This window comes from Pleurodeles waltl, chromosome 5 (assembly GCF_031143425.1).
Source record: "Pleurodeles waltl isolate 20211129_DDA chromosome 5, aPleWal1.hap1.20221129, whole genome shotgun sequence".
Lineage (NCBI taxonomy): Eukaryota > Metazoa > Chordata > Amphibia > Caudata > Salamandridae > Pleurodeles > Pleurodeles waltl.
In genome coordinates, this window is record NC_090444.1 from 1,819,661,755 (window position 1) to 1,819,674,056 (window position 12,302).

Here is a 12,302-nt window from a genome sequence, read left to right on the forward strand (position 1 = left end):
TTTAGGCAATGGGTATCTTCATCCAGGGCTTCTGTGGTCGGGGGGGTCCTCTGGATTTGCACTGCAGGCATTGTCGTGGGGGACAGGAGAGGTCAGCCCAGGGTGGGCACTTGATCGAAATCGCCTGGGGATCCTCTCTAGTTGGTTGGGCCACCTAGACACGGGCCTTGGGCATTGGGTGCAGAGTGGTTAGGGCTCACGGATCCGAGGAGGCTCTGGAGTCCTTGGGGTGTTGTTTCTTCTTGGTCAGGGCCGCTGTCCACTGGAGTTCTTGGTCCTTTTTGATGCAGGGCAGTCCTCTGGAGTTTGGTAGAGTTCGCTTGTTCCGCTGGATGTGTCGCTGTTCTTGTGCAGGTTCTTTGAAGCAGGAGACTTTTCATCTTCCTTCTTCTCTGCTGGGGTTTCAGCTTAGCAGTCCTCCTTCTTTCTTGTTAGGTCACCAGGAATCTGACGAGCTGGTTTCAGGGGAGTCCTTAAAGCCTGGATTTAGGGATGTTACAGGGGTCAAAGGGAGGTAGCCAATGGTTAAGTCCCTGAGGGTGGCTACACCCTACCTGTGCCCACTCCTTTTTGGGAGGGGGGCACATTCCTAACCCTATTGGTCCCTGTCCTCCAAACTAAGATGAGGATTCTGCAGGGAAGGGGTCATCTCAGCTCTGGACACCTTAGGGGTGGTGCTAGCTGAGGTGGTCACTCTTCCCTGATTTCCCTAGTTTTCCAGCCGGACTTGCCGCCAAAAGTGGAACTTTGTCTGGGGAGCTGGCAACTCCACTAGCTGGAGTTCCCTGGGGCACTGTAACAAGAGGCTTGAGCCTTTGAGGCTCACCACCAGGTGTGAAGCAGCTCAACCCTGGACAGGCTTTGCTTCTGGCCACAGAGAGCACAAAGGCTCCCACCCCATGTGGTCAGAAACTCGTCTGGAAGTGGCAGGCTGACACAGACTGGTCAGTCCTACATTAGCAGTTTGGGTGACATACAGGGGGCATCTCTAAGATGCCCTCTGGGTGCATTTTTCAATAAATCTCACACAGCTATCAGTGTGGGATTATTGTGCTGAGAAGTTTGATACCAAACTTCCCAGTATTCAATGAAGCCATTATGGAGCTGTGGAGTTCGTAATGACAGACTTCCAGACCATATACTCAATAGAGCTACACTGCACTTACACAATGTCTAAGAATGGACTTGGACACTCTAGGGGCATATTGCTCAATATCGGGCAAAAAGTGGGGGGGTAACCATGCCAACAGTGGCACTTTCCTGCACTTTGGCATTCAGGAAGGACAGGATTCAGTGAAATACATAATCCGATTGGTCCTGGACACTACTGACAGTCTAGGCAGGGCAGTCATTACCAGCGTCATGCTTTGGCAGCACGTCTAGATAGGCTATGTAGAATTCTCAGGCGATGCCCAGCAGTTACCTAAGGACATGCCCTTTGATGTCACCCGTTTCTTTGAAGACAAAACAGACTTGGTGTGGAGTACTTCAGAGAGAGCAAGTCAACGGTGTGCTCCATCGGTCCAGCACTGCCCGTACAACTGTTTCTCCAGCGAGATCTCATCTGTAAAAGCTTCTGAAGAGGCTCACGTCAGACTTCAGATGCAACAGAGGCAACGCCGGAGTTCACCTCTGCAACATCAGACTTCCCAAGACTTTTGGGGCAGATGTCAAAGATCCTGCTGCCAGCATCCATGCCCCCATGGAGGAAAGACTACCCAATTCCTCCACCCCTCCCTCTAACGCTGCCACAAAACTACTTAATTTGCCCTTAGCAGCACACTCTCACCCGGTTGGAGGACTTAAGTTATTATATCCACACATGACAAAGCATCATGTCAGACAGATGTGCCTCCACATTCCTTTCCACCCCTCCTACTTGCCACCTACACTACAAAGGCTTCTGGAGAACCACTAGTCCATTCTGTGAAGGGAAGTTCATACCTTCTTGGAGAAGAGGACCACGGGAAGAGTTCTGGAATCTGGTCTGGCTGTTGCACCTGCTACTTTCTGGTGCCAAATATTCTGGATCTTTGCCCTCTGAACTTCATCATCAAAAGGGATTAGTTCAAAATGCTCCATCTCCCCTAAATCTAGGAAACTGGAAGATGGTATTGGATTTGGAGGACACCTATTTCCACATCCCTGTTCAGCAGTGTTACAGACGCTAACTGCAGTTTTAAGTAGGTCACAAACACTTTCATTTCTCAGTGCTTGCCTTTGGCCTTACCAGTGCCTCTCAGGTGCTCTTGAAAGAGATGGTGGTGGTTGCTGCCCATCTCCGGAGGCTGTGAATACAAGTCTTCCCATACGTCAATGACTGGTTGTTAATGGCGGGCTCACCTCAAACAGTCATAAACAACCTTCGGACAACGGCTCACCTGTTGACGTCACTGGGATTTTCTATCAATGTGCCACAGTACCACCTGACTCCTTTCATTGGGCTCCCTTCAATTGGAGCCATCCTGGACATAGTGCTGTTCGGGGTCTTCCCTTTGCTTTAATGAATCTAGGATTTCAGGCATTGATCCAGATGTTTCAAACCTTGATCTGGGTCTCAGAATGATTCTTAGGCTTCTTGGCCTTTTAGCCTTCGGCACCCGCTTGGGGACTCTGCAATGTAGCACATGTGGAATCTGAAATCTCTGGGCTCAGCACAAAGGAAATCTTTCAGTGATGTTGAAGGAGACTGCAAAAAGTCTGCAGTAGTGGCAGTTGGACTAGTGTCAGACCCCTCTTCCTACCCTACCCAGAGCTCATGGTGTTAACTTAAGCATCATTGCTGGTTGAGGAGGTCTCCTGAGAAAGGTAGAGAGCAAAGGGCTTTGGTCTCCGGTGGAGACCCGCCTCCACATCAACCTGTTGAAGATGCAGGCGATGTGCTTGAACCGAAAGTCTTCCTTCCAGGTTCATCAGTGAGGAACCAGTGTAGATCCTCATGGACGACAGTGCCATGTGGTACTTCAGTAAGCAGGGCAGAGTGAGATATTGGTCCTGTGCCAGGTGGCCCTGCCCCCTGCTGTCAGGGCATTTCCCTGGTAGTGCACTCCCTGGCAGGGTCTATAAATGTCAGCCTGGACAAATGCAGTTGATTGTGCTTAGTGGATCACAAATGACAGCTATACTCTGAGGTTGTACAGGGAGATTTTCAACTGTCTGGAAAGCCAGGACTGAACCTTATGTGACTGCAAAGAGCGTGCAGTGTCCAAACGTTTTGACCTTCCAGAGACAGCTCTAGCTTGGGGACGCCTTTCAGTTGGACGGGATCTCAGGACTCCTGTGGCCCTTCCAGCCTCTGCTTCTCCTGCCCAAAGTTCTGAAGAAGCTCAGGAATGACTGGTCTGTAGTGGCTTTTGATTGTGCCAGGAGAGTATGGGACCCAGATCTTCTGTCCATGAGCGTCTGTCCTGTTCTGAGAAGTTTGTTGTCTGGTATTATTAGTGACACATCCAACCCTCAAAAGACTAGTTATTTAATGTTCTTCTGTTCTCATTGTCTCTAGCTCAGCAGGGCCCCTCTGTGGCAACAGTTAGTTTGTTTGTTGGCTGGCCTTATTGGCCAGTCTGCAATTGCCTGATCAGCCAGCTCACTTCAAATCACCTGTGTTTTTTTTAAAGGGCTGACCCATATGTTCCAACCAAAACCCTTTATTTTGACTCCAGTACCTAAATCTGGTTCTCACGTTTTTGATGTGCACTCCAATCTAGCCAACACACAGCTGTCCGCTACAGTTGATCACATTGAAAATAGTATGTCTCATTGCGCTCATATCAGCTTTTGTGAGTATGCTGCAAGCACTCTCTCTCCAGCAGCCGTACAGCACCTTCTTCCCAGAAAAGTTAGCGCTGAGGACCAAAGCAGCATTCTTTCCAAAAGTTATAACCCCTCTTCACATTGGGCAGTCTATCAGCCTCACAAAGTTCTTCGCTCCTGCTAACTCGTTCAGGAAAGATCAGAGACTCCATCACCTAGACTTGAAGAGAGGTCTTTAATGCCGCACCAAAGATCACAGAGTGGATGATCAGCGCTCTGTGTTTTTATCTGGTGCGTAAAAGGGAAGAGCAGTACAGAAACAGACCATCTTCAGATGTAAAGATTTGTTATGGACTTGTCATGAGACATCCTGCGGAAGGCTTGTGGGTGCATTCGACCAAGGCCAATGCTGCTACCATTGTACCGGTTTCTGACATCTGTCAGGCTGCGACATGAGTCATATATTCTGAACCTTACTGGTCTGGGATGGGACAGGCCTGATATGGAGCCATGCCATGCCACCTACCAGCGCCTGAAGGAATTGCTGAGAAAAATCTCTGGATCGAACCGCATATTCCTCACTCCTCCCCGTTCTAGTGCATGGCCTCTTTTTAACATTGAAACAGGTCACATTACAGTTTAACACACTATTACCAGTAATTGGTCTGTGATCTGCATCCAAGGGTGCAGAAATGGAAAGGGCCCGCTTTGTCACTTGCTGGGTATTATGGAGTCAACACGAGCTGCACAACGCCACTCCTCTGCATTCGGGAGCACTGCTGTTGAAGTTCTCTGGATCCAGCCAGCCTGGCTATAGTCTAAACATGAGGAAACTGCAGTTAGGTATTCACTCGAAAAAGTGTTACCTCAGATTAGTAAATTGGTTGCTGTCTTGTAACAACCAAAATCATTTTGTGTTTATTCAGTTTTGTGTATAGATTTTTTTTTTCTGCTAGTTTGAAAATGTCAGCTTATAAGGGTTTGTGCTGCCTCCTATACATTATTGCTTGTAAAGCAAGGGGAGCTTTGACAAAAAACAAGTCTGTTCAATGCCACCATCTAATCCATCATCTGCATCTTCAGGCACAGTCGACTTAAATATTCAAATGTTTGCCTTTGCTCGCTACGGTGCATTGCTTGGAGTAGATGTGCTGCCTTCCCTATTTATTTTTTGTAATTATCAAATATATGATCACTGGGTCTTACTCCTAGGGTACCCATAACTGTCCCTGAATATGAAGTGTGGGATGAGTAGCATTGGTGGCAGCAAATTGGTAGTCCAGGATGTGAGTCAGTAGGCATCCTCCATATGGGGGTAAATGTCCATTTCCCCAATTGAGGTTCCTTTCTTTCCTTGTGTCTTGTGTGGAGGCTGTGCTCATCTGTGTCATTCGTGTATTTGGTCAAGATCGTCCAAAAGGACCCAATATGTGTATCCTAGATGGAAGCGTTGATTTGTCCATTCGGTATACAGGGAGTGCAGAATTATTAGGCAAATGAGTATTTTGACCACATCATCCTCTTTATGCATGTTGTCTTACTCCAAGCTGTATAGGCTCGAAAGCCTACTACCAATTAAGCATATTAGGTGATGTGCATCTCTGTAATGAGAAGGGGTGTGGTCTAATGACATCAACACCCTATATCAGGTGTGCATAATTATTAGGCAACTTCCTTTCCTTTGGCAAAATGGGTCAAAAGAAGGACTTGACAGGCTCAGAAAAGTCAAAAATAGTGAGATATCTTGCAGAGGGATGCAGCACTCTTAAAATTGCAAAGCTTCTGAAGCGTGATCATCGAACAATCAAGCGTTTCATTCAAAATAGTCAACAGGGTCGCAAGAAGCGTGTGGAAAAACCAAGGCGCAAATTAACTGCCCATGAACTGAGAAAAGTCAAGCGTGCAGCTGCCACGATGCCACTTGCCACCAGTTTGGCCATATTTCAGAGCTGCAACATCACTGGAGTGCCCAAAAGCACAAGGTGTGCAATACTCAGAGACATGGCCAAGGTAAGAAAGGCTGAAAGACGACCACCACTGAACAAGACACACAAGCTGAAACGTCAAGACTGGGCCAAGAAATATCTCAAGACTGATTTTTCTAAGGTTTTATGGACTGATGAAATGAGAGTGAGTCTTGATGGGCCAGATGGATGGGCCCGTGGCTGGATTGGTAAAGGGCAGAGAGCTCCAGTCCGACTCAGACGCCAGCAAGGTGGAGGTGGAATACTGGTTTGGGCTGGTATCATCAAAGATGAGCTTGTGGGGCCTTTTCGGGTTGAGGATGGAGTCAAGCTCAACTCCCAGTCCTACTGCCAGTTCCTGGAAGACACCTTCTTCAAGCAGTGGTACAGGAAGAAGTCTGCATCCTTCAAGAAAAACATGGTTTTCATGCAGGACAATGCTCCATCACACGCGTCCAAGTACTCCACAGCGTGGCTGGCAAGAAAGGGTATAAAAGAAGGAAACCTAATGACATGGCCTCCTTGTTCACCTGATCTGAACCCCATTGAGAACCTGTGGTCCATCATCAAATGTGAGATTTACAAGGAGGGAAAACAGTACACCTCTCTGAACAGTGTCTGGGAGGCTGTGGTTGCTGCTGCACGCAATGTTGATGGTGAACAGATCAAAACACTGACAGAATCCATGGATGGCAGGCTTTTGAGTGTCCTTGCAAAGAAAGGTGGCTATATTGGTCACTGATTTGTTTTTGTTTTGTTTTTGAATGTCAGAAATGTATATTTGTGAATGTTGAGATGTTATATTGGTTTCACTGGTAATAATAAATAATTGAAATGGGTATATATTTTTTTTTGTTAAGTTGCCTAATAATTATGCACAGTAATAGTCACCTGCACACACAGATATCCCCCTAACATAGCTAAAACTAAAAACAAACTAAAACTACTTCCAAAAATATTCAGCTTTGATATTAATGAGTTTTTTGGGTTCATTGAGAACATGGTTGTTGTTCAATAATAAAATTAATCCTCAAAAATACAACTTGCCTAATAATTCTGCACTCCCTGTATACCTGGTTATACACATTCCCTTCATGATCTCTCCAAAATCAGTTGTTCCTAGTAGATGGATGAGACCGCTAGAACATTCCTTTGTTTAAAGTAGTTGTTGCCCTTCCGGAGCGAAGCTCAGCCAGCCGGTTCTATTCCTGGTCTTTAATCTCCAATGCAAAGAGCTTAGATGCAGAGCTCTGAATCCCATCCATCCCTCGCAACTCCTGAGCCAGTAGTTGTGGTAGATTCCTTTGAGTTAGAGAACGCCTAATAGTCCTGTCTTCTGAAGAGGAACACCTGCAAGACTGCTATTTTTCCTCACACCTAAGTGTGTGGGAATTCCACATGATGCTTGCTGCTGTCACCTGTACCCAGACTAATAGCTTACCAGACTTTTCTAGGAACTGAACTTTGCCTGCCTAAGGAGCGCCGAGAATCCCAGGAAGATATGTGCAAGACACAGTTGACAGGAAAATGAGTTTGGAGGACTTGTTAATGAACTGAGATTACACATTAGATACTCACAAATAATATAACAAGGCGAAGGTAGACTGAAAGAACTGGACATCTAGGTCCTGAACATCATTACCTGGAAAGGCAGAGCTATGAGCATAAACGTACACTGGTCCATCTCATACCTAACATTTCCAGTATTGCCTTCTCTCTAGCTCCAGAAGTAGCAGTAGGTAAAGCACCTTCAAACCCTCAGCATAGAGTCTTGGTCTGTTGGTGGGATTTGAACAATCTTTCCAGCACATACAGTTCCAGCGGTAAAAACAAAATTACCCTGTCCAAAGCTTGTCCAGTGTCCTTGATATGTATCCCTGGTATAGCCCAGAATACCATGTGGGTAAACGCTCCTTACAAAAGATGAGTTGAGTTCAGAAGATCACATAGTTCACCATACTCATTAGTTGCCCATAGCCTCATTTTAGGTTTACATTTTAGGATTACATTGGACATGTACCAAATGTTACGGAAAATCTAATTTGTAGGAACTATAAAACGGTTTGATGAGTGCATTGGTCTGTATTCCTGCTGAAAATTAATTCTTGTGGGCCAAGCCGTTGACTGTGCTTGCATGTAAGTTACTACATATGTGTACTTCACTGATTCTTTTAACTGTGCATTGTAGGGCTGCAATGAAAATGGCCAACCTCGACCATGTATTTGATTACATGTTTACGAATCCTAAAGACACACATGGGGTAAGAATTGTGTTTTGCTCGTATGAATGCTTTCTATAATCTCGGTCTAGTTTATTCATTGTAATGCCTGGTATGACTGTAAGGCTTCATGATGAGATCTGTAATTTTCCTTGCACTGCCTCATGTTTGTATGTCCCGCATCACTTAGGCAGGCATCCTCTTGATTTGACCGTCGGGGCCTGTTGTGCTTTCACTATCATTAGTTTGCCAGGGACACATCATGAACTTCCTCAGGACGACTTTGAGTGTCTCCGTGGGTCCCTGAGCATATAGAATGAGATGGCTCTGACAGTGATGAGAGGCTGGACATGATTGTGCCTATGGCTGCCTCTTCTGATTGGCTACTGCTATCTCCGTGAGTCCATAACAAATCACTGCATAAGCAGAGAAAGACCAAGCACCGGTGGGCTCTATTTAACAGGTCAAGCACAACAAATTGGAGTTCGTTAGCTGAATCTATGGGTGAGGACTCGACCCCTCAGCTGGCCTAACGGCCCTGATTTCATTGGCAGTCTTTGAGCAGGAAGCAGTGGGCCTTTGGTCAAGGGAGCAGTGGACATCTCTTCCAGGACATGTTACAGTGACATCCAGAGTGTCTTGCATTCCTCTTATTGATGCAGGCTCCTCTCTACATCATCCACTCCGGTTGATCAGAAAGAAAATTTGAAGAGGAAAAAAGCATCCTCAGACAAACCGAAGCTTGTGTGCCAGCTGTTTGTACCTTTTTATCATTATGGTCTGGGCCACAACTATAAAAATGAAGGAAGAGGTTTGTAGTGTGAGCACAAGACGTGGTGCACCCATAGCTGCCAAGTTTTCAGGAAGCATATGAGTGACATTTCTAAGTTTATACTCTGCATATGAGTGACATTTCTAAGTTTATACTCTGCTTATGAGTGACATTTCTAAGTTTATACTCTGCTTATGAGTGACATTTCTAAGTTTATACTCTGCTTATGAGTGACATTTCTAAGTTTATACTCTGCTTATGAGTGACATTTCTAAGTTTATACTCTGCATATGAGTGACATTTACATCTTATCACGTGTGACACTTTGAATATCATTTTATCAAGAGCAGTTAGGAAGAAAACCTATTTGGGACAGAACAGCAAATTGTCCTTATTATAATACCTAGATCAGATTACCAAATAAATCACATGACAGTTTTGGATTTCTAAACGTGTTGTGCATCAAGCCCCAAAGTACTGTGGTTTTTCTAATTTTTTCAATAAAATTTTTAAAAAAACGATTTTGTTTTCATTTATTGCAACAACCAACAGCCCTGTCATCGTTAACAAACTTAAAAACTCCTTACTGCTCGTGGTGGCCAACATTTCAAATGTGTCTGCTGCAGCTATCATCTGTGCACTTCTCAGGAGGACTTTGACCGTGCCTTCATAAATTGCTATTGCCCGCTCTCGGCGACAGGCTTCTTCTGCTGCCTCAAGATTTTGTTTTGTACTCTTCCGTGGGAGTCGGGGGTCTGCTGCTCGCTAGTAAAGCTGAGGAGCCAGCTGGACGTTTGCATCATCAGTGGATGTGGCTTGTTGGAAGCAGACAGAGTGCACCCACAAGCCTGCAGCAAACACACAACTAGAGTGAGAACTGTACTTCTCATCCTGAGGACCTGCAAGCAGGCCCCTGCTTGGAATAGCTCTGGCAAGAGGCACCTACTGGGATGCAGAGGTGGGGGTCTGCCCCACCATTAGGACTGAAGAACGCAGACAGAGGCCTAGCTGCCCAGGTGCTAGTTGGGCCCAAAAAGACATGATTATTACTGAGAGCATGGCAAGATAAAAAACAATGTTGCTGCCTACTATCACGGTCGGCCAGCCTGCTAAGTCAATGACTCTCTTTCCTGTGTGTGTGGTCCTAGAGATAGAGCAGCCTGCCATCGGAAAACAAGGCAAGACATCACAAGGATCTACGAGTGCCGCAGTCTATCCCACACGGCTGTTCTGTTTTATTATGTTTCTGATCTTGTTGAGAGCAGAGACCACGTGCTTGAATTACACTCTGAGGCCGGTTTGGCTTACCCTAGTGCAGTGTGCCATGACTCAAACATGCCCAACAGCACTATATTGTTTGATGTCTAGTCAGTGAGCAATTGATGGGTTAAATAAGTAGAGCAAGCCAATTTTAATGCGCTGCATGGAAGCCTCAGGTTATTAATTAGGCAGCTCTATGCTCTAGCATGCCTCATTGCTTTTGGCCCCAGAGGCACTATACATGCGTGATGAAAGCATTTTAGTGTGTTGATGCGACCACCAGCACTAAAACACATTAGTCTAACCCCTGATGCGTGGTACCTGGCAGGACTGGGAGCACCTTCCTTTATTTACCACATAAAGATGATACATTGGTTTCATGGAGGAATTTAGATTCAAAGTATAAACACATTTCAAAGTAAATTTAGTTTGAAACAGTAAGTCCTAAATCCCTTAGTTGGAACTCAAACATGTGCCCACATTGATGTAACACTACTATTTTGATAGTCTGGTTCTACAGGAGGACCACTTTGCCCATTTGATCCTGCAAGACTTCCTAATCTTAGTCCACTCTTGGGACCCTTCACCTTTGGGAGGTACTGCTATGGTACCTACTCTAAAGGTATCCATCAGAAGAACAAGAAGAAGAATTACAACTTACTCACCCTCAATACCACTCTTTCTGGTGGATAAGCAAGTTCTATGTGATGGACTCCTCAATATCTTAGTGAGGTTCTAACTTCGATTTTGGCACACTGTCACCTGCAGCTTGTTCAAAGTCCTCCGTGTCTCAGGCTGCAGAAGGATAAAGGTTAAGAAATTTGTCAGTGGGCAGGAGCAATCAATCCATCCATCCATCAATCAGTCAGTGCTTGTAAAGCGCAACTACTCACCCGTTAAGGTCTCAAGGTGCTAGTGGGGGGAGTGGGAGGAAGGGGTGAGGTGGTTATTAGAAAAGCCATGTCTTCAGTTCCTTTGTGAAGCTGAGGAGGGAGTTGGTTTGTCTGATTTGGAGAGGAAGTGTGTTCTAGGCAGTGGCTGCGAGGTAGGAAAAGGAGCTTCCTCCTGTTCTGGTTTTCCTGATGCGAGGTACTTCTGTGAGAGAGAGCTGGGCTGAGCGTAGGGCCCTGTGGGGTACGTAGAGGTTGAGTCGCTGTTTCAGGTAGGCTGGTCTGTAATGTGGAGGGCTTTGTGTGTGTGGGTGAGGATCTTAAAAGTGATTCTTTTTCTGTGGGAAGCCAGTGCAGTGTACTTAGGTGTTGCGAGATGTGGCAGTGTCGAGGTAGGTCGAGGATCAGTCTGACATTGGCGTTCTGGATGTTTTGTAGCTTGCGGGCGAGTTTCTTGTTGTTTCCGTCGTAGAGTGCGTTGCTGTAGTCCAGTCTGCTAGTGATCAAGGCATGTGTGACTTTCTATGTTTGAGGGGGATCCACTTGAAGGACTTGCGTAGGAGGCGGAGGCGGAGGGTGCGGAAGCAGGTGGAGATGACTGAATTGATTTGCTGGTTCATGCTAAGGTTGGAGTTCTGGATGATTCCGAGGTTGTGGGCTTGTCTGGTAAGGGTGGGCGGGTTTCCGAGTGTGGGTGGCCACCAGGAGTCGTTCCATGCATTGGGTTGAGGGCTCAAAATGAGTACTTCTGTCTTGTTAGTGTTGAGTTGAAGGTAGCTGTTTCTCATCCAGTTGGCGACTGATGATGTTGATTCTGTAGCTTCTGATGAGGGTGGCTATCAGGGCCATGTAGATGTTAAACAACGTGGGGCTGAGGGAGGATCCCTCGGGCACTCCGCAGGTGGTGGGTGTGGGGTCTGCGAGGAAGGGGGCGAGTCTTACTCGTTGAGTTCTGCTGGTGAGGAAGGATTGGATCCAGTCGAGGGCCTTGTCTCTGATGCCGGCTCCGTGGAGCCTTCTTATCAGGGTGTGATGGGAGACTGTGTCGAAGGCCACCGAAAGGTCTAGTAGGATGAGTGCTGCCATCTCTCCCTTGTCAAGCAGGGAGCAGATGTCTTCTGTTGCGGCCAGGAGGGCTGTTTCGGTGCTATGGTTTTTCCTGAATCCGGATTGGGAAATGTCGAGGATGTTGTGGTCTTCTATAAATGTTGCGAGTTGGCTTTTGACTGCTTTTTCTATGACTTTCGCAGGAAATAGGAGTAGGGAGATGGGTCTGAGGTTTTTTAGGTTGGTGAGGTCTGCTGAAGGTTTCTTGAGGAGGGAGTTGATCCTGGCGTGTTTCCAGTCGTCAGGGAAGGTGGCGGCAGCTAGTGAGCAGTTGATGGTGAGGCGAAGCTTAGGGGCGATGGTGTCTGCGGCTCTGTTGAAAATGTGGTGGGGGCAT

At 46.5% G+C, this 12,302-nt stretch overlaps 1 protein-coding gene across 5 annotated transcripts in view; it reads left to right on the forward strand.

Moving 5' to 3' along the window:
- The window catches only part of CMTR1 (cap methyltransferase 1), a 419,501-nt gene that overhangs the window by 162,653 nt on the left and 244,546 nt on the right, over positions 1-12,302 (forward strand). For all 5 annotated transcript variants that reach the window (XM_069236317.1, XM_069236319.1, XM_069236315.1 and 2 more), the window contains one exon: positions 7,906-7,978. In XM_069236317.1, coding sequence (XP_069092418.1) covers positions 7,906-7,978 — 73 coding nt within the window. The remainder of the gene's footprint in view (positions 1-7,905; positions 7,979-12,302) is intronic.